Source organism: Haemaphysalis longicornis, unplaced genomic scaffold (genome assembly GCF_048455015.1).
Source record: "Haemaphysalis longicornis isolate Haplotype H1 unplaced genomic scaffold, Haemaphysalis longicornis Haplotype H1 scaffold_10, whole genome shotgun sequence".
NCBI classification, from domain to species: Eukaryota; Metazoa; Arthropoda; class Arachnida; order Ixodida; family Ixodidae; genus Haemaphysalis; species Haemaphysalis longicornis.
This window is the reverse complement of record NW_027526204.1, coordinates 35382395-35404378: the sequence shown is the minus strand read 5'-3', so window position 1 is coordinate 35404378 and position 21984 is coordinate 35382395. Positions and strand designations below refer to the sequence as shown.

Below are 21984 nucleotides of genomic sequence, written 5' to 3'. Positions count from 1 at the left end.
TATCGCTGCAAGCAAAGAACGACACTTCCTAATGTGTTGTGGTGAAATATATAATGCAGGAACCCCCACCTGACTACTGCAAGAACTTGTTGCGAGAAACGAAAGAAAGGAAGAGATCTGAAACTCCCAGACCATCGACCCAAGCGGATATTCAGTAATAAATGATGGCGCTTTTTCAATCACGAAATTCGGCCTCCTGGTGGAGCAATGGTGTAATTCAAAAGGGCGTAGATTGGGGCTAGTCTGCGATGCTTTATACTGAATTGTGGTCAGTACCGAAAGAATGCTAACACGACGGGGACGAGGGGCAAAACTTGGAACTGTTTATTTGAAACATGACAGAAACCGGGGAGAACTAAATACATACACAACAGCAACACTCTGCACCCGCGCGGTAAAACCCAGAAAAACTAAAACCAAAATATAAATTTGTAGAAACAAATCTACCCAGACGACAACAGCACACGAGGTCCCTGCGATGAAGTGGTCCCTGAAGAGGGTGTCTTCACTGTTTAGCCAAGCGGCATCTTGGCGCGTGCTTTTAATAAAGGTGAGGTCGGGAGTAGTGTCGGCACTCACGCTGTTTCCCGTGCGGGTGGGGTCCATCGGGTCAGTGATCAAGGTGTGGCCTTCCCTCGGTGTGGTGAGCGCTCAAGTCTCCGACGACTATTAGGGTGTTCCCTGTGGCCAGTTCGAGGGTTGAACAAAAAAGTTTGCCGAGTTTGTGGGCGTTTTGAGGGGAGCTGTTTATGTTCAGTATAAATATGCCATGTGTTGTGTGTTTGCTGTCTGGAAATATTTCAACAAGAATGGGAGCCGCCGACGATGCGCTCACCCCGGCAGCGCGACGAATGGCCGGAGTGTTTCGCCTCACGAGAGTGAAGCGAAACACTCCGGGTTTTTGCTTTGAAACACTACCGTGGGTTTTTGCTTTGAGTTCATGGCAGCGGCGTCTTCTTCTAAGTCTGCGAAAGATTTGTAATTTCTGAGCTTTGCAAAAGCACCGGTCTTTTGAAGACAAACGACGTCAGGCATTTGGTTCGAATTCTTGGTCCTAATAAATCGCTAGCGAGAAGTTTACTTTATGACAACACCTTTCCAAAACACTAAATCTTGACACGCACTTCAGATCTTGCCAACATTGTTGGCCAAAAACAAAACATTACACATATTTGAGGCACAAGTGATATATAAGTGATATTTACAAAGTTATCTTGATTACACAAAGGCGTGATCCATTTTTGGGGCAACAATTAACAACTAGGTGTTGAATACAATGTTTTAACGCAAAAATACCAGGAAATGTCCACTAGCGTAATACCTGGGGAGGGGCGAAGCTTGCCGTGTATAAGTGTATTCAAATATTGTAAGTTTCTCTTATTCCACATGGTGCGCGCTGATTGGGCTCCGGAGAAGCGGCAGTTGGAGGAGCAATCGCGCGCTTGCTGATCCGCGGCTACATGCTACGACAGGAGGCGCCGACTTCCTGAGCCCCTAAGGTGCTTCGTTAAACAACATGTGTTCGCACTCGAGGCTAGACCTCGTGGAAGGATTACAGGTCTAATGGTAATGAAAGGTGCTAATAGATGGCGGGAGAGCAGCGGAACCTGAGAAAAAAGAATTTACTTGAGCAAATCCCCACCCAGCTAATCGTGATAGGAGCGAGACAGAATGCGAAAGGCCTGAGAGGTAGGCGGGTGGGAGAAGAGAGCAATAACGTATTAGGGGCGGCAGGACGCTATTGTCGCGCGAAGACGTTGGTTCTCTATTGAACGAATATCATCACCATCCTATCTACGCTCACTGCAGGCTAAAGGTCTCTCCCATTATCTCCAACTATCTCGGTCCTGAACTACATGCGAGCAATTTATCCCCGCAAACTTCATCTGATATGCTCATCTAACTTTCTGCCGCCCCCTACCAGGCTTGCCTTCTCTAGGGATCCACTCTGTTATCCCCAATGACCAACGGTTATCTTGCCTTCGCATTACATGCCCTGCCCACGTCCATTTCTTCTTTTAATTTCTACTAATATTGCTAATATGCTCTTAACACGCGTTTGTTCCCTGACCCACTCCGCTCTCTTTTTGTCCCTTATTGTTACACCTATCATCTTTTGTTCCATTGCTCCCTAAGTCGTCCTCAATTAAATTTGAATCCTCTTAGTGAGCCTCCAAGTTTCTGCCCCGTAGGAGAGTACGAGTAAGATGCAGCTATCATACACTGTCTTCTTCAGGGATAATGGTAGGCGGCCATTCATTATCCGAGAATGCCTGCCGAATGCACTCCTCCACATTCTTATTATTCTGATTATCTATTCATCATGGTTGGGATTCAGTGTCACAACTTTATTTTCTTTAGTTTTAGTTTTCTCCTATTCATTTTCAGTCCGACGGTTCTACTCTGTCTAATGCGGAAAGCATGCTTTGATATTTGTCCCCGGAGTTACTTAGCAAGTCAACGTCATCAGCAAATCTCAGGTTACTGGGGTATTCTGTATTAACTCCCTTACTCCCACCCGTTCCTAATCCAATGTTATGAACACTTGTAAACATGGCCTCAATAGCATTGGAGAGATTGTGTCTCCTTGTCTGACGCCCTTTATAGGTATTTTAGTGCTCTCCTTGTAGAAGATGATGGTAGCTGTAGATATCCTTTTTAAATATCCCCTAGTATTCTTACAAAATCCTCGTCTACCCCCTGGTTTCGTAATGCCTGAATGACGGCTGAGGTTTCTACTGAGTCGAATGCTTTCTCATAATATATGAAGGCTATGTATAGGGGTTCAGTATACTCCGCGCACTTCTTTACCACCTGACTGAACGTGTGAACATGATCCATTGTTCAATAGGTCTTAAGAAACCCTGTTTTTTCTTTAGGTTGACTGAAATCTAAGCGTCCGAAATTATGTTAGCGATTACCTTGGTACGCACCATGTAGACGACTTACAGTAAAATGATCGGCCTGTAATTTTTCAAGTCCTTCATTCCACTTTTCTTATGGATTAAGATGACGTTCGCGTTCTGCCAAGCTTCCGGTACAGTCACGGTCATTACGCATTGCGTCTATAGCTTTGCCAGTTTTTCTAATACAATTTGCCTGCCATCCTTCAAGAGGCCTGCTGTTATCTGATCTTCGCCAGGTGCTTCGCTCCCTTTCATTTCTTTCAAAAGATTTCTTACTTCTTCTGTCGTGCTATTTCTATTTCCCCTGAACTACCTCCTCTCATGTGGTGGGATTTACCCCTCTGGCCTATCTCCTTTGATCTATGTGGTCTGATCTCCTCTGGTCTATCTCCTCTGGTTGGATGTCTATCTCCTCTGAACTACTTTCTCATTCGGCATTATCTTGGATGTCCCGGATACTGTACATATCTCTATAGAACTCCTCGGCTTCTCTATTTCATCCCTATTCGCGATGACATTGCCTTGCTTGTCTTTATGAGCATACATCTGGTTTTCCCCATGCCTAGACGCCTCTTCACAGCTTTCAGTCTGCCTCCGTTCTTTACAACATCTTCGATCCTCTTCATATTATACTTTCGTATGTCGGCTGTCTCACGCTTATTGATAAACTTCGAAAGCTCCACTAGTTCTATTCTGTCAGCTGAGATGGACATTCTCATGGTTTGCCGTTTCCTAATTAGAGCTTTCGCCTCATGGGAAAGTTTACCAGTATCCTGCCAAGCCATCGGGCCCTCGACTTCTACTGCACACTCTGTGAGAATGCGTGTAAGATTGTCGCTGTCTTCCTATCTCGGAAACTCTGCTTCCTCGGTAAGGGCTCAGTATCGGCTCTGCAGCGTGATCCTGAATTCCTCTACTATACGTCTTGCTGTTATCTCATTATTCGGCTTATTTCGTACTCGCTTGTTACGGTCCCTCCTCAAATCTAGCCTAATCAGAGATCTTGCTATATGGTTGTCACTACAAATTACCATTTCGAGCACTTCCACATCCTGCACGACGCCAGGGCTATTGCAGAATATGAAGTGTATTTCATTTTTATGCTCCCCATTCGGGCTCCTCCATTTCCAGTTCTAGCTGTCCCGTTTTCAGAAGAAGGTGTTTGTCAGCGATATAGAGCAATTTTAAGTTCCGCGCTCTTTAAACTTTAGTGTAACAGCGCTTGTTTGTACTGCCTCTTGTCGTCCCTGGTCGGTTTTCGCGCTGTGAAGCTCGCAGCTTAGGGTACTCGCTCGTAGTCGTAGCTTGTCAGGTGTCCCGATATCTAGCCGCCATAGCAGCGCGGTGTCGGTAACACGGCGTCACGCACCCAATCAGAGGCTTCGAAAAGATCACCCAGGGCCACAAGTAGCCGTAACACCTCCGGGCGCTCCGCTAGCTTACCGGATAGCAAAGTGAACTTTGGGCATATAGCTTTTCTTTTCTCTTTGTGTTTAGTCCTGCCAATATGTAGATGTATCATCTCCCGCTGTCTCATCTCCCTTTTCTGTCTGCCCGTTTCCCCCTCCGCTCATACACCCACACCAGCAGGCATTCCGGTATCCACACTTAGGTGAGACAAACAACGCCAGCTCGTGGTCTTTCCTTTCCATAACAACGATAAATTCATTCATTCATTCATTCATTCATTCATTCATTCATTCATTCATTCATTCATTCATTCATTCATTCATCACCGCTTCCCCTGGTTGGAATTCAAATTGGGTCGTTCGCGTTAAGAAGCGTACGTAAATCCCAATGCGCCACACAGGCCCACGTTAATCACATGCAAAGTGCTGGGATGATCTTTGTGCAACGACGTGCCGGAAACAGTACAGAATTTTATGAAACAAAAAAAAGTATGAATTAAACTAGTGATTATTCGAAAAGTCAATAAGGACTTCGGTGCCCGCAACTTTCGGTATCAACGCCTGACTGGAACCAAAACTAGACAAGGCAAGAACCACAACCCCTCTGGCGAATTACTGCTCCACTCCACACCTTCCCAGTTAAGTAGAACTGCGTTAGTTTTTTTTCCTGCGCATCATGTTCTGGATGCTTCATGTATAGAATGCTTATCCAGCATTTGCTTGTCGAAGTGGAACCGGGAAGCTGCTTAACCCGCTTTACCCGAACTTTCTAAAGTATCGCCACAATAGTGCTATTGGACAACACATTGAGGAAAATCAAAACTACTGTGAAGAAAAGGGGACACTCAAACGCATGCTTTGAATATGTGTATTAGCAAATGACAAGGCGGGCCTTTTGAACTCCCGACGTGGCCGTGAACTTCAGCAACAGCATATACAGAAACAGAATTTTCGGCAGCAGGTAACGTCCAGCACACAGCTTCCAAGGAGATCAACCGAGATACGTGTGGCCCAACGTGTGCGTGCTTAACCGATTGGTCCACCTGAAAAAGCAAGTATCGCGCGTTAGGACAATCCACATCCATTGCGTGCAACTATAGCGACAAATGAACTGGATATTTCTGGCAAAGCAGGAGCAGTGATTTGACACAAAACGTATACAGCAGCCTAGTGACAAGAAAGCGCATCGGGGCGCTAAATGATTCTTCTTGCAAGCTCGCCCTTCTTTCGCTCAGTTTAAGTAACTCAAATTCCTTTTCTTCTTTGGTTTGTTCCAAAAATAGTGTTTCCGACTTTTTTTTTGTCGCCTTATAATAGCGACACTAGCGACAGAGGGGAAGACAGAGCCGAAACTTCATTGATTCGGGAATATGTAAAATCGGCACATTGCAGCTTTCTCGTCATCAAAAGGCTTAACTGGAGCGAGGCATTGTATCAAACTCTGCGATGAAACAACATTAATCACCAACTCACATCCGAAGGTTTGCGCTGGGATGGTCAGGAAAGCCCTGAAGATCGGTCCGAAGAACGGGATTGTTCCGAACATTGCACTCAGCATTAACAGAATGAGGCAAATGGAGCTGTTGATCATGGAGCCCGGATTGGTGCCCAACAGGGATTGCAGCAGGCACTGAGAAAAGGGCAGGACGGATCTTTATGAACGTCCTTTTTGGGTGAATTGTCTGTCACTAGTCCCCACATGCGATTTCCTCACGTCTTATTCTTTGCTTCTGCCTTGTAAAAAACTGCTAAACTTATTGTGCTTCATGTGACCTATCCTTTACAAAAAAATCACAAACACATGCGCTGACAAAAGGGGCAGTGTGCACTGACTAAAGCTTGTGACGTGCTGCGAAGACGAACAGTTTAAAAAACTATGCGCTGGAGTGTGAAGACGGGCTAGTTGGTTCGTACTCACGGCAAAAAAGAGTGCGAAGAAAATCAACGGAAGATGATTTCGTGTTCGTCTCTTTCTAGTCTTCCGTTAAGCTTCTTTGCGCTGTTTTTTGCCATGCCTATGCGCTAATGGAGCACCTAAAAACACAAAAACTCAGTGAATGCATCTACTATTTCTTAAAAAAAATGTTTTCAAGAGTCCTTGAAGAGTACTTACCGTCAGCGTATTGAGGAGATTCAAGAGAAGCCTATCCTGGAAAGTGAGAAAAACAATCTTAGCGTTGCGACTCAAGGGCACCCAGGCGGCACGTGTTAACAGAAGGAAACAGCGGGGAACCAAAGAGGGGAACAATAGCAAGCTTTATTGGTTTTACCGCAGGCATATCGACAATAAGTGCGGTTGTCGTAAACATTTTTTTACCTTCCGGGCAACTGGATTATCTTGATGTCCAGTATTTATGTTATGACGCGTGCCTTAATTATCAGGCGCAATAAAGTCACACGACAGCGCTCACAGCTACAAGCCGTGCCTGCCGAGCATACCAACTGCGCATATCAAGAACATTATTGATAGCGCGGCACTGCCGATCAGCGTTATAACGTGAACGTAAATAAACAGCGCTAAGCGTTTGGAAGTGTCACCAACCCACTTAATCGAACTACGCTACTTCACTGTAAAATTTTCGGCCGATTTCTCGTTCACCAATGCAATGTAAGCTCATACTTTTGCAGACCTAGCGTATGTTTCGTCTTTTCCTTCTTCTTCCTGTGTTAAAGATCACTAGATGTATGACTTCCTTATTGAACCCCTACTTTGCCCATGACCGGCGATGGCTGGAACCCCCCCCCCCCCCTTCCCCTTTATGGCCAGCATTCTTCAGCCAACATCGCTCAAAATGGCTATTACTTCTTTTGTATAAATCGCCATTTAATACTCTCTGTAACTCCTGCGGGCTTTCAGGGTGTTTAAATAAATAAAATACCTAATATAATTATGCAGTTTAGTATCACATTGCGTCTGACCGCACTGGCTCCCCATGGCTGGGAGAAGCCTTCGCTACCCTTTTACCCATCAACGGTGCTCATCGCTGCTGCAGAGTAGCCCGTCTCGCACCGGACCCTTTGTTGCTGCAGCATAAATGCGCTGAGGTTTCGACAAGGTCAGCCAGATTACTAAGACAGTTGAACGGGTCAGCCAGCGTAGTCGATAAACGATTTGTCAGAAACTGACCAAGTGGGCCCCCTGGTTTTACAGGAGAGCCGCTTTAAGGACTGTGTCATGACACCAGCCCTTTTGAGCTTTGCGCTCGCAAAAGCACCTACCTACCCGAATAGGCCTTTTCCGCACGTATCGCTGCACACGAGGACCACGTCACTATATTGAAGAAGGTTTCTGACATGCAGCGTCACCAACATGATCACAGGATTGCAAGAAGCGGCCAGAAGCATACGCAAATCATGGACTCCGAGAAGAACTTCAGCCATCAGCGGTCTCAACACCCACAGCGCGCGCGCTTATTTGGAGCAGCTCACGTACAGTTTAGGGACCACAGCAGATCTCGACAAGCGATACCACGGTAACGCTGGCCCTTAAAATTACTCTACCGCGTAAGAATACACGTGACACCGCCTAAGGCGCAACTTTGCAAACCAAAGCAAAGCTCTGCAGGCTTGGACTGTTCTCACGCGGCCCTGCCCTCCATCTCCCGTTTTGTTGCGCTTGTCCCTTACGTTCCATCAGCGCAAACTGACCGCGCGTAAATGCCAGTAAGCAGGCAGCAACTGCCAAACTTCGCAGCAGTGACGCCATAACCGCGGATGCAACAGTCCACCAAAACATTACGATGATGCGGTGTCGCTGCCACGAGCGGGGCCCTCCTTTGTGGGGGGGCAACTTAACGCGCTCCGCAATGTTCGCTTCAATACACGGCGCAAGGCTGCTCGGTTTCTGGCAGTAACTCGCCTAAACACCTAACCCCTGCCACCAACCACTGGTCTAACATTGTGGGGTAGCATCAGTACGGACGGACTGTACAATAACTTTATTCGACTATCGCTCGCGTGATGCAAGCCACCCCTCGCATGCTGTCATCTAACGACATCTCTCGCGTATTGCGGAGACACTGGCCGGCCCCCCGTGATAGATGGCAGCCAGTATGTAAACGATGCTGAAGGGGGAAGAGGTGCGGAGTGTTCAAAGTCCCTTACTTGCGTTGTTTTCCCATCCTTCGAACACCATCGCTGCGTGGCTTTCATGTCTCTAATTAGACCACGCTAAACACCCGAAAATATGCCGGTTATCGGTCGTAAGTCCACTAACTTGCCGTCTTCATTTCAGTGTTTCTTCCGCCATGCTCGGATAAAATTCTTATAGGTAGAAATATCGTTAACTATCCCGAAAAAACCACAAAAAAACGTGTTATAGACCTGTTTTCCTGTTAAACAAATCAACCCTTTCTGTAACTGTGTGAGACTGTACGACCTCCCTCGGGGTAGATAAGAACTTGTCGACGAATTCTTCACCCTACCTTTATGTGACGCGCCGCGCTTCAGGATACTCGGTTTCTCTACAAAGTGGAATATAAAAAATCGCTCTTTATGGATTTATGCCCGGCGGGCCTGAACACTTCTGGTCACCCGACTGTCTCAAGTTATATTGGACGAGGGCTAATAATATAAGCACTCCTTCAAACTGTCTCTATTATCCCAAAAACCCCTGCCTCATACACAAGGCTTCTTTCAAGAGCTTTCAGTCGCTCACCCAGCTTTAGAGGTACGCTTTACTTTGATACTTTTTGATAAAACCGTATGCCAACTTCCGAGGTGCCTTCAAAGGAAACGCATTATTAGAACCAGTTTGTACAGTGATGACACAAGAGTTCGTGTGATTCAGTGCGAAAAGTAACATTAAAAACAGGTTTGGTTTCTTGATTTTATTCCAATAACCGTTATATGTTATACTTTGAGTTCGTATTGTCTTGGAGTTCTGTTGCATGTAAATCTTTGAAGGTTTTTTTTATTTGATACCAACGTTCAAGTTCACTACGAAGGCTTCCCCGTACCATTACTCATAACTACACAATTTAGGTATAGAAGTTAAAATATTTAAAATGCCCTACTTGCGTGTTGGCGTATGTACACAGTATAAATGTGCGAAAAACAAAAACGCCAGTCTGTTCTACACTTCGGTGGACGTTAAAGATCCCAGGTGGTCAAAATTATTCCTGCGCTCTCCACTACGGCACGCCTCATCACCTGTGCAACATCGGTGAGTTAAACCACATAATCACTCAGCCAAAGAACAATCTAAATGTCGCCATGGTAGGCGCAGTATATCGCAATATTGTGCTAGGCTTGGAGTGAAGTGAATTGTTTGCATGTCATTTACTTGATTTCTCTATGTTTGACGCGAGTCCTTGCACCCGAAGCTCATTGAGTTTAGGCACTCACGGACACTTTATTTAATGGTAATGATAGCCGTTTGATATTTTCGCAATTCTGTGCAAAAAGCGCTGTGCAAGGGCCTCTTGCACGGTGCTGAAAAATAGATATTGCTTTTGCACAGTTGTAAAACCGTTTCAATTCGTTGTCTACAGAAGAAGCTCATTTAGACGTAATCAATGAACGCCTGAGGTGAGCGTAGTTGGAAACCTCTTTCATGCTGCAATTTTATGCGTGCCGAACTCGTTCATACTAGAATTTTATCGCGCCAAACTCGTTCACGCTACAGTTTCATGCGTGGCAAACCTGTACCGTTCGCCAGGGAAAAGAAACAGATTCTGAAGTGGAAATTTTACCTGCAGAAATACTAACGTTCCTAGATTTATGGCCACGATGATATTTAACGAAGGCAAAACACCTCGAAAACATCAGTACACACCAAACGCAAGGGCGCACAATTGCTGGAGTGATCTTGGCTTAATGTATAAAATTTAGGTTTCTTTCCTGCGTGTCAGCCCCGGTGCTGCGGAATTTTCGGCGAAGGTTGCATACCGACTCGTCGACCACATGGATCCGACGCAAGTAATTGCAGTTACTTCCTCACACCATACACCCTCTTAATGCATCGCCCCACTGCCATACTATACGAAAGCGGAAACACCGCAGGTGAATATCCTCTAAACACTGAGAGGAAAAGTTTAAAATCCATTGCCTGACCACGAACAGGTATTGCTTGTTCGGTATTGAACTGCTGTCCCTGTGAGGAAGTATTGATTTGCTGTCCCTTAGAGGCATTTTTAGAGATTCTTGTAGGAGGTGTCAAACAGAAAGCATATTCTTGATGGGAAAGTGGGACATAATTTCATCGTACCCCATTACCCAGTTCATACTACTTGTGTAACTGGTAGCGTTACATATAAGCACAGTTGTTTCACATACCGTGGCAGGCTGCCCGTTTTGGCAGAGGAGGAGCGTCTGGTTCAGGCACTGAAACACAACGAAAGGTTTGATGAGTTAAAGACGACAAGAAACCACTGAGAAACAGAAATGTGGTTTTTAATCACATCTGTTTTTAAGCGACACAGCTTACGCGAACAGGGCCAGTACGTTTTTCACTTTTTAGCTTGAAAGGCTTCTAGGACTCTTTTTATGACGACAGAGCAGATTGCTTCGTCTTTCACCGAGTTTATAAATTACGGCTTGTAATGTAAGAAGGAAAAATGTACCATCAATACTGCAGGCTGCCACTCACCCTAAAAGGCAGAAGATATTTTAAATTGTGCTTAACCTTGCAAAGCGAACCTTGCAAACGTTTCTCTAAGGGACGTCAGCATGTCTTCGCTAACTTTGAGGTGTCTCCGATATGTAATCATCAGTGACAAATCAAGCAGACGGCCCGATATAACCAACACATCCCGTGCGTATACAGCTCGACGTAACGTAGACGTTCATTCAGAACCGTGTGTTAAACAGAATGCCCGATTGGGCGTGTTTATGGAGCAGAACTGGTTAAATTTTTGGCGCGTTATATACATTTGGAGAGGCACAAATCAACCAGTGAACGGAAGAGGTGAGCTCCGCTCTTAGTGTTGCTGGCGAAGCATGGTGGGCATTGTGGGTTCACAATCCACTGTTGGTGAACGATGTGTGCCTGCGCTTTTGTCTGTTATCTAAGGAACCAAATTCGTGCTTTCGCCATTTAGCCGAAAAAAAACAAGAAAGTTTGTGTTATTTCCTGCTGCGAATTCAACATCTGCGCGATACCCCAGTGTTTTCCCTTGGTGATGATTTGTTCCTCGTTCGGCTGCCTCTGCTGGCTTATGTAGCGCACGTGTGAAGGATTGGTCAATGCATGGAAAAAGCGGGACCATCGGTTCGGTTCGTTGCAAGAAGGATAGCAATGGCTACGGGAGCGACATTACGAATCAACGCATCCATCTGTGGTTAAAAAGCATGAAGCTAGCAGACTTGCTATTGCTGAACCGTCACCTCTCCAATTGCGACAAAGACGCGGCTACCTCTTTCTTGCTAGCTCAGCATTCTCTTGATGAGGAGCCAACACAGACCGGGCAGCACTTCCCCCTCATGGCGTATCTATACTCGGGTGCATGTTAAGAACGGCAATAGCTCATGCTTCTGTTCGACCGCTAAAATTACGTCATTGCAGTGGTGTAGCAGCTATTGGCTGGCTTTCCTTCAGTTCCAGCAATGAACGCAATCGCAATGCACTATTTGAAAAGAAACCGCGAAAGCAAAACAGAAACGGAAGGAGCACACACTGCGACGAGCAAATCGTGCAGTGCGGCTCCCAACTGGTGATAACTGTAGCTTTCGCTGTGCTTCCAGACGCGAAGGAAACACAAGGCCTTTGTCGGATGTGTTGCTGGGTCCTTTAAACTGGCTGCCAAAATATTCGCGATTAAAGCAATGATGCATCGCCGATCTCTTTAACCGAAAATCTCACTGCCCTAATATTCAAATCTGCTATAAATATTTCATGCCGCCGCCGTTCAGCCCGTATGGGAACAACTCTGAGGTGAACCCAGTCACCTGTTAACAGAGCCCAGGAGAGTGCGCGCCTACCTTGCCTACGTTGAGCGTGCTGGGAAGGGTGAGGCTGACGGGATTGGTGCAGCTCTGGTTGCCGGAAAGCAGCGTCAGACAGTTGGGCACCCCGCTGATGGCGCACAGAGGAGCCGTCACGAAGCCCGTTACCACGGAGAAGAGCGAGGCTGCAGAAAACCCGTGACGGAAGTACTGTCATTCAGTTCGTGTCTATGCAGAAACTTAAAGAAACTGTCTGGTTTGTTCCGTTTCGCCGAAAAGCTGCACAGAGGGACCTGTGCCACTTGAATCACATGGTGCTCTAAAAGGCGGAACAGCACACCCCACAGGTGCTGAATATGAATTACGTTTTGAGACTAGGAAATTCGGTGCTACAAAGTGTGAATTCGTTCGCTCTTTTGTCGCATCACCTTCCCTTGTTCTTTACAAAGTGTGCCGTGCACTTGACAGGGCAGCTAAAACGGACGCCGGAAACCTGTACAAAAATTCATTTACCAATTATTCGTGGGTCTTCTATGACTGGTGAACGTCCCGAACTTTTCCACCGCTCACCCGAGGCTCGTCTCTATGCACACTCTGTACTGCTGGTTTAGAAGCCCCCAAGAAAGCGTTTCTCGCACTCCAATCGAACGCCGTGATAACCGGACTTTGCGTTAGCGGCATTGGCTGCCTGTCGCCCTTCTGGTGTCCACCAGCATCGGCATTACTAGTGTCACTAGATAAGGTATCAGATTAACGCCACTGAGGCACGCAAGCCAGCAACAGCAATCATTTTGTTTTTCATTAGTGCTGCGAGATTGCCACATACACGGCCTCGCCGCTAACTTAGACCGGGTCATTTGTTAACAACACCCCCAAGACGCAGCCAAACGGCATCTGAAATGCTGCTGCACAGATTATCTTTGATTCGTGTTCGGAACGACGTCAGTCATGCACAGCCGCAGAGCAAGGAGGGCAACCTAAGCCCACCAAAAACGCACAAATAACAAAATGCCGGCGCCCATAAACCATCTTAGTGTAAACAAATGTCACGTGATGTGGAGTGCCCGATAATTCCAGCGGCGGCAGGGAACAATAGGAAGAAAGAGTGCCAACACTCTGTACCCTTATCTAGAGGAACTAGGCGTTCCGTCACTGCATTTCCCATTCCATCATCTTTTGGCGCCCTCTGCTGGCTGCGCACTCCACAAAGCGGTGAGGGGACGCGTCGACACGGCGTGCGACGGGCAAATTGGAAGATGCACTTGGGGAGCCTTCGACGCGACGTTTTGTTAGAAATCTTGGCAGGGGCGGAGGCCGCGCCGCCTGGGCTAGTGGTTCTGTTCGGTGAAGTTACCCCTTTCTGCACGCACTCTCTAGTTCACGGCTTTTGAGCGCTGTCTGCGGACCGACTGCGAAAATTTGGCCCACATGCCTCGGGTCCAGCTCCCGCAATAAAAACTGCAAGAAAATACCACACGCTGAAGCGCAGCTATACAAGAAAGGACGTTGACGTTACTTTCTATCATTGAGCTAACGAGAGCTCTGTATCGGAATGTGCATATGAAGGCTTATTTGAAATATGCCTTCGTTTGGAACTTGACAACGTGTCTAGGCCTGGAAACGGCGCTAGCAGTAATGCCTCCGGTAATGCCCTTTTAACAAATTGACAAAGGAAGTTCTTTTTGTGCATGTTTTAAAGCGGCGACCACACGCAGAAGCCCGTGCGCTGGACTAAACACCCAGACGGAATCCCTTCTAAATAGGGCCCTCCTCCATCCATACACCCCTCATCGTATCCCTCCCCCTTTTGCAGTACCGGACATCAGTAGAGGCAGTACCGGATATAAGGTCAATGAGAGTGCCACTGCCCTCGCCGTATGCCGTTTGGCAACGTGGCTGCTCGCACTGGCTGCTCCCGTTCGATCCTGGCGGCTGCCTCGTGGCGAACAGCCTGGAGCACGGCCGCTCCCGCATACTGACCAGTTCAGTCTCCAGTTTAAACCCTGTCGGTCATTTTAACCATCGATAACCCGAAACCTCTTGCTGCCAGTCAAGCTAGGCATGAACTCGTCCTGTCTAACAAGGTTTACGAGGCTGTTCACAGAGAACGATGGGACGCGAATACAACTTCCAGCCGAATGCTTCGATGGATTCCCCTGCCAGCCTACGAGCAATGCTGCTTTGACATGCGCCGCTATGGAAGTCGGACTACTGGTCGTTGTAGGGCCTGGACATCGCCACTGACTGTGCTCCTGTGCCAGATAGCTCCTAACCAACTTTGCAGCGGCGGGAGTGTGTTGACAAATGAAGATTCGCCTGGAGGGGGCGACAGTAGAAAGGGAGTAAGAAGAGGATCGGATGCGTTCACTGCCTCGCTAGGCGACTTGATCACCATTTTGGAAGTCAGACGCTGGACTTGTTTTGCTACAGGCAGTAGGCGTCCGCTATCCACCTTGTTTATGAGGAGTCCGCGGAAGCTCGTCATTATAGGAATGGTCGCTGGCGTCAACGTTGCGCAATTATACTAAATATGCAAATTGGCATAAAACTCACGCTTGCCTTTCGAAAACCAATGAAAGGCCTACATTATGAGCAGAAGGAAAATAAATAATGTAGTCATAAGTAAATACCAGCAGCAATATTGTCCAATTACGCGAATTTGAAAATTGCCTTTCTAATTTCCAGCGGCCCAGTTGTGGCCCCAAGCTTTTTGAGATACAATGGATGACGCGATATCAGATATTTGAACAACAGAAGTAGCTTGAAATTACATTTAGGCCCTAACAACTACCTAAACGCTAAAGAAGCCACCTAACGTCAACATTATTGTAAGTACATCTGACGCTCTCCTGTTACTTCTGGCTTTCCGCAGGAAAGCGTCATCATCATTACCAGCCTATCTACGATCACTGCAGGGCAAAGGCCTGTCTCATTATTCTCCAATTACCCGGGTCCTGTGCCAACTGTGACCAAATTATCCCCGCAAACTTCTTCATCTCATCTGCCCATCTAACTTTCTGCCGCCCCCTACAACGCTTGCCTTCTCTAGGGATTCACTCTGTTACCCTTAATGACCAATGGTTATCTTGCCTTCGCATTACATTCCCTGCCCACGTCCATTTCTTTTTCTTAATTTCTACTAATATGTCCTTAACACGCGTTCGTTCCCCGACCCACTCCGCTCTCTTCTTTTGCCTTAATGTTACACCTATCATTTTCCGCTCCATTGCCCGCTGAGTCGTTCTCAATTTAGGTTGAACCCTCTTAGTGAGCCTCCAAATTTATGCCCCGTAGGTGAGTACCAGTAAGATGCAGCTGTCATACAATTTCTTCTTCAGGGACAATGGTAAGCTGAAATCCCTTATCTGATAATGCCTCCCGAAGACATTCCACCACGTTCTTATCCTTCTAATTATCCCTGCCTCGTGGCTAGGATCCGGGGTCACAACTTGGCCAAAGTACATATATTCGCTTACCACTTCCACTGCTTCGCCACCTATCTCAAACAGCTCTGCTTTCCACAGGTCATTGGTCATCTCTTTATTTTTGTGCACAATAATATTCAGGCCCAAGGTTCTACTCTGTTTGTCCAGGGCGCTTAGCATGCTTTGCAACTCGTCCGGCGAGTTACTTAGCAAGGAAACGTCATCCGCAAATCTGAGGATACTGAGGTGTTTTCCAGTAACCCTTACTCCCACCTGTTCCCAATCCAACGTTCTTAATACTTCTTGTAAACATGCTGTGATTTAACATTAGAGACATTGTGTCACCTTGTCTGACGCCCTTCTTTATAGGTATTTTACTGCTCTCCTTATGGAAGATGATGGTGGCTGTGAACCCATCGTACATATCCTCTAGTATTCTTTCATAATGTTCATCAACCCCTGGTTGGGAAATGCCTAAATGACTGCTAGGGTTTCGACTGTGTCAAATGCTTTCTCATAATCTACGCAGGCTACACCTACGCAGTATACTCAGTATATACTCATTATACTCAACGCCCTTATCTATCACCCGTTTGGTCGTGTGAATATGGTTCATTGTTAAATAACCTTTACGGAACCCTGCTTGGTCTTTAGGTTGAGTGACATCTAAGGTTGCAGAAATTTTGTTAGCGATTACGTTGGGCAGTACCTTGTAGACGACTGGTAGTAAGCTGATCGGGCAGTAATCGGCCTGTGCTAGGGTCTTTACTTTTTCTTTTTTTTGTAACGTCCTTGTTAATCTTACAAGTAAACCGGTCCAAATACGTCTTTTTGCAGGCGACTGCAGGTCTTTTTGATGAAATTAATAGCACCGAGGAACAATGTGCGTTAACTCGGCGTTTGAAAACGTGGTTTCTTGGAGTAAAAGATCTAGACAGAACAGTACACCTTCGTGTGAATAGAAAGAATTAATCCTCCGAATTTTCTTATTGTACTTGTGAGCAACCCCTAAAGCAAGTACCTACTTGCTCTAACACAAATATCGCGGCGTAAAGTTAACCAGTACCTTAAGTAGGAACCCTCACATTACTAACATAAGCACTGCCGCTTTCCCTAAGCTTTGCTTATTGCGACACAAACTCAAGTACGCTCCTCCACAACTTGAATACTTAGCTTATTCTCCAGTCATTAGACCGAATCTTGAATACGCTTGCATTATTTGAAATACACACACGAAAACCAATATCGATTGCCTCGAGAGAATTCAAAGAAGAGCCGTCCGCTTTATTTATGGTATGTATGGGCGAACAGACTCCGTTTCTGCCCTGATGGAAAAACATGGTATCCCATGTTCAGAATCCCAACGTAAATCATTCCGGCTAAAGTTTCTTTATCTGTTAGTTAACTCGAGTTAGTTACCTCTTACTTGATTCCAAAACCTACATTAGTCTCCTGGCCACACGGCGAGGTCATCATTTACATGCCCATGCCCTAATGCCTTAATTCCATAATTTGACAAAACTAATCCTCTGAAATTTTTGTTTTTTTTTCACACATGATCTCTGAGTGGAATGTTACCCTTTGAAGCTCTTCTGTCGAGAGATTCTATTGACGGGCATGTCACCTTTGTGATGTGACCATGATTTGAACTTATCTTCTGCAGTGTTATAATGTGTCCTTGCATTGGTTTCTCGCGGGGAATTTTCCTCTCCCTCTTTTTTGTTAAAAAATGTAATTCATGATAATTCGTTGTAATTAATTGTTGTATGTGTGTGATGTTTGATTTGGTTGCCATTTTCGTGCTCTTTAGTGCCTGTACCACTCCTACTCGGGCTTTATGCCAGCAGAATTTTGTAAATAAATAAATATTGTGCCCAGAAATGCACTAAACAGTGTCCTCGTTAGAAATATACATAGGTAATAGTTAGTAAATAAATTGTTTGCAAATTACTTTTTCCCACTGCCATTATGGGAAAAAGTGGCCTAACGTCAGCGAAAAACCTGGACGCTGGGCTGGTAGCACGCTTAAACTGATCAACATTCTCAGCCGCAAGCTCTCACGCCAACATCTTCAGCGACGGTAGCGTAGTAGGCCTGTGTTGAGAAATGGTGTTAAAAACCGTTGAAGCTCGTCTTGCTGCCTCAGTTCACCTTGAGTGCTTGGATAGCCTAAATTACGAATGCAGCAGATGACCTCAAAAACGCTGCTTCGACTGCTTGCTAAGGCTATCGCGTCGTGCGTCTAAGAGCTAAACGTAGATGCTCTCTGAAACTTGTGTTTGTATCATCGACACGCATCTAAAGAATAAATTGCATCAAAAACAATTAGTGACTTCTATCAGAGGAGGAGAAGGAAGAGAAAAAACTTGTTTTTGAGACGATAAGAGAGAAACGTTAAGTGGGTGGCACATTTTCTTCTCAGAAAGCCGCGGGCTGCTGCTGCCGCTCGGGCCAGATCGATCAGCAATTGTTGGTCCTCGAGCCGCGAGCTGGCCAAACGGCTCTCCCAGTGTTCTGGGGAGGGGGCTATGACAGGGTTTGGATGGTGGGACATACCCATACGAGGCGGCACGTGGATACTGGTACGTCGCAGAAAGGACAGTTGTACGGGTATATTGACTGGGGTCTTATAAAAGGTACCGGTTTGAAATCGTCGCCCCATGCGTCCATCCGGGAGACTTTGTGACGGGTGCGGAAGACGTTATCTTGTCTTGATCGGTAGCTGTTCCGCCTAATTTAAGCGTATTGGATTTGAATGGGAGGGCGGATGCTGGACGGTGCAGAGCCTTCCTCCTCCTGCTGCAATCGTGGGCAACGCTGTGATCCGGCTCGTTTACCCCAAGCGAAGGGTGACCGGTGGTGCGTACTAGTGTTCTTGGGCTATTTCAGGTCTGAGAAAAAATTACCTCAGAAATATCTATTTTACTGCACTGTATGCAACAATAAGCGTTCTTTTTTAAAACACACTAGCGAGTGTAGCGAAATAAAACAAGCGCTCATTCATTGCGTGTCCGTGGGTTGTGCTTGCCTTGCTAGCTTGCTGCCTTTTGGGATGAACAGTCCTGGTTTGGCCCTTTCCTTGCTTTTAAAGCAGTCTGCGGGGCCTGACCGGGCCTCGCCGGGCTCACAAAGGAACGCTTCGTGCCCGGGCCGGGGACGTGATTCAAACCTCGGTTCCTGCGGGCCTCTAGTTCTATGGGAGTCCCTTAAACGAGTGGGTACTTACACAGTCCGATGAAGCTCAAGCCGAAGTTGATGAAGTCGAGCAGAGCCGCCACTAAGCCCAGCAAACTGGTGTTGCCCAGAGTGGTGACCAGGCACTGCCGCGGAGAAGCAAAACAGAAGTGGACTTGTTTTTCCAACATTCGGAATCCACTTCATTTGCTCGACACTTAGTGCAATGCTTCTTTACGGGATGTTGATGTGCACCCTTTCCCTTCCATGCGTGATTTGTGGCCGTAAAGGGATTCATTCTACGGTTTTGAGGTTTTTATGTGTAGCGAAGGCCACGTAATAGCACTGGTTTCCGGTGATTCGAATATATAGGCTGTAACCTTGGTCCTGCGTTTTCATTACACTTGCGCCGGTGTTTAGGGGAACCCATGTGATCACATTTCTATAGGACTTACTAATTCGCGACGCACGGGCTTTAAAATTTAAAACCACCGTGCGCCAGTACGAAACGTTTTACTGATTCATAGAAGTGTGCCTAACAGCCTAGTTTTTCTCATTTTACGTGCGAATATGTTCCGGCAGGGATCGGGAAACCATAGATGATATTGTCACATGGAGATACGACCACGGAGGGGCCACGGGGCAGCGAGGTTGACGGAGGCTTCGGGCTGTGGTGTGATGGGGAGCCATGGAGAGGACGAAGAGCGCGGCTCGAGGGATGGTAGAAGAAAAGTAGGAAAAAGAGGGGCCCATGGGAGGAGTAAGAAAAAGGATCAGAATTTAAAAACACCGGTGGGAGGAAAAAACAAATGCGCAAGTGCAGGAAAAGGAGCGGAAGGAAAGACGGGAGTTTAAAACCGGCGATGGGGGCACAGCGAGATAGGCTGAGGTACATCCACTAGATTAGTTAAGGGTAGGGCTAATTAGAGGAGTACAACAGGCAAGTGTGTTGGTGACAACTGGAGTCTCTATAGAAACAGAAGGCCCCCAATCATCGTCATCACGATAGTTTTACATTTCGCAATAACAAAATCGACAAACTTGGCCACTAGGAACATTTTCATGAATTAGTGAGCCCAATATGAATGTGATGAGGTAAGTCCCGTTTGACTAAGCCCTCAGACTGTGCCGCCGTTATGTACACCCGACTTGCAGCTCGTGTGCAGACTTCTCTTACGTCCCAACCTAACGCGACGTTAGCTGGAACATGTTTTCTCAGCCCTATCGAAGGTTGTCCACCGTGTTGTCTGAATTCCAGGACCCGAATATGTCCAGAGGAGTGAGCGCGTAAGTGCACTGGCCCGCGATCTTGACTCCGGACGCATTCCGGTGCAGGGGCACGCTGCGCGTCTACGTAAGATGGTTCTTCCGAGATGCATGAGTCTCTGGGCATTGCTGTGAAGCCTAGGCGAAGGTTCGATCACGGCTGACGCCACAGATCGCACAGGACATTTTCACGAAATCCAAATAGTTCAATTGCGCTTGAGCCAGTGCAGCTCAATAACGAGCCTAAAATAGCTATTCTTGTGATGTTCCGTTCTTGGGGCTCCGGCATGCTTCGATACGTCTTACGCTCTATACGTGATGCTCAGTGCGACCGTGCATGCCCTCACGTTCGCTTAACTGCTCCGTCGACATAAGATCGGTACGACGCACTTGATGTTGCATTCACGTTCGTTAGCTAGAGCCCGGGAAAACTAAGCTTTCGTTTTGAGGCACCGTGCAGGGAACCTTAAAGGTTTATAATAATTACTTAGTGCTTCATCTCTTGGTTTTTATTGAATGAGTAGTTATTTACTTTTGTTTTTAACAGGGTGTCGAACCGGTACCGAACCGAACCGAAAACCGGAACTGAACCGGTATTTTGCCGGAACCGAACCCGAACCATTATTTTTGAGCACGCTCAACCCAAACCGAAACTGAGCCGAAAAAAAATGGTTACCGGTTCATGCCGAAACGGTTCGACCATCCGTTGTTGATATTGCACAGTCATGACAATTTAGGCCTTTTTTCTTTCACGTACCATCAACTTCGTACCCGCTCGCGCACCTTCCCCTCTAGACAATTGAACACTATCACGCTCTGTGTAGCAACAGGGGAAATGAATGAGCACCAGTGTAGCAATGGTCTGTTGCAAGTTGACCAAACTAAATGTCATTCTTGTCGGCGGGCCAGTTGGTACATGTTTCTCGGAGTAACAGCGCGAAGGAACGGGACAAATTCTCTATCTGCGACTCATTGGACCAATCAAGCTGCAGAAGTGCTCCACTGCGCAACAGCGAAAGCTCACACCTGATGTGTGCAAACTTTTTGCATTTCGTAGTTGGTTTAAAAGGTCCGACACCTAAAAATTGTTAATACTTGACACGTTTGACCACAGGAGCTGCTCAGTGGCTAAGCCGTTTGCTGCTGATGAAGCTTTGTCTGTTTCAGATCTGGTTTTATTCGAAGGTGCACTTGTACTGACTGCCCAACTCGCTACATTACTTCTACTGCTACTCGTTCCGGAGGGGAGTACTGCTGTGGACGAATTAAACAGCGCCTACCCAAAAAAATCACATCTCATGCTCTATGCGTCAAATTTCCCTTTCAGTTTGTAATAGCATAATCTGTTGTAAGATTCCGCAATGTAGCACACGGAACGATGGCCGGGGGGCAGGCGGTACGATGACATACTGATTGTAAAGCACACAACCGAAATAGCTATTGCAAAAGGAATTGCAGTGGTTAGGGCAATGATGCAGTGGTTGAGTGTTAACTAAAGCTTACTTTTAACAAAACTGTGGCTAATAGATTCGATAAGGTGACAGCTAACAAATTATTCAGGGTGACCAAATAATCTACTTTATTGGTATTATTTATGTGTCTGTTGTAGGATTTTTCTGTTTTGGTGACAAATAAAAATGTTTGTCATTGTTATTAACCGCTGGTATTTCAACGCGCCAGTACGCAGGCCTAAACTTAAGGCTTCAAGGTTAGCGTGATGAACGGTTCCATAGCGGCGATTGCGATTTCAGAAAAAAAAGGAAGGGGCAGAAAATATATTTCACCGTCATATCTCTTGGCGGTGGCTTTATGAATAGTCGCTAGGACAACGTAAAGTCTGGGCGAGAAAGTAGGTGGTAAATCGTCGCCACTTCATCTGTTTTTCTAATGTCTTGTAATTTTTTAAAGTTTGCTTTCCAA

The 21984-nt window shown here is 46.4% G+C and overlaps 1 protein-coding gene across 1 annotated transcript in view; it reads right to left on the bottom strand.

The window, feature by feature from the left end:
• Nucleotides 1–5165: 5165 nt before the first annotated feature.
• Nucleotides 5166–21984, bottom strand: part of LOC144158374 (uncharacterized) — a 33727-nt gene continuing 16908 nt past the window's right edge. Inside the window, exons 5-10 of the mRNA XM_077689231.1 lie at nt 18851–18944; nt 12236–12384; nt 10592–10639; nt 6429–6464; nt 5789–5945; nt 5166–5358 (exon numbers count right to left, since the gene is read on the bottom strand). Coding sequence (XP_077545357.1) covers nt 5342–5358; nt 5789–5945; nt 6429–6464; nt 10592–10639; nt 12236–12384; nt 18851–18944 — 501 coding nt within the window. The 3' untranslated portion in view covers nt 5166–5341. The remainder of the gene's footprint in view (nt 5359–5788; nt 5946–6428; nt 6465–10591; nt 10640–12235; nt 12385–18850; nt 18945–21984) is intronic.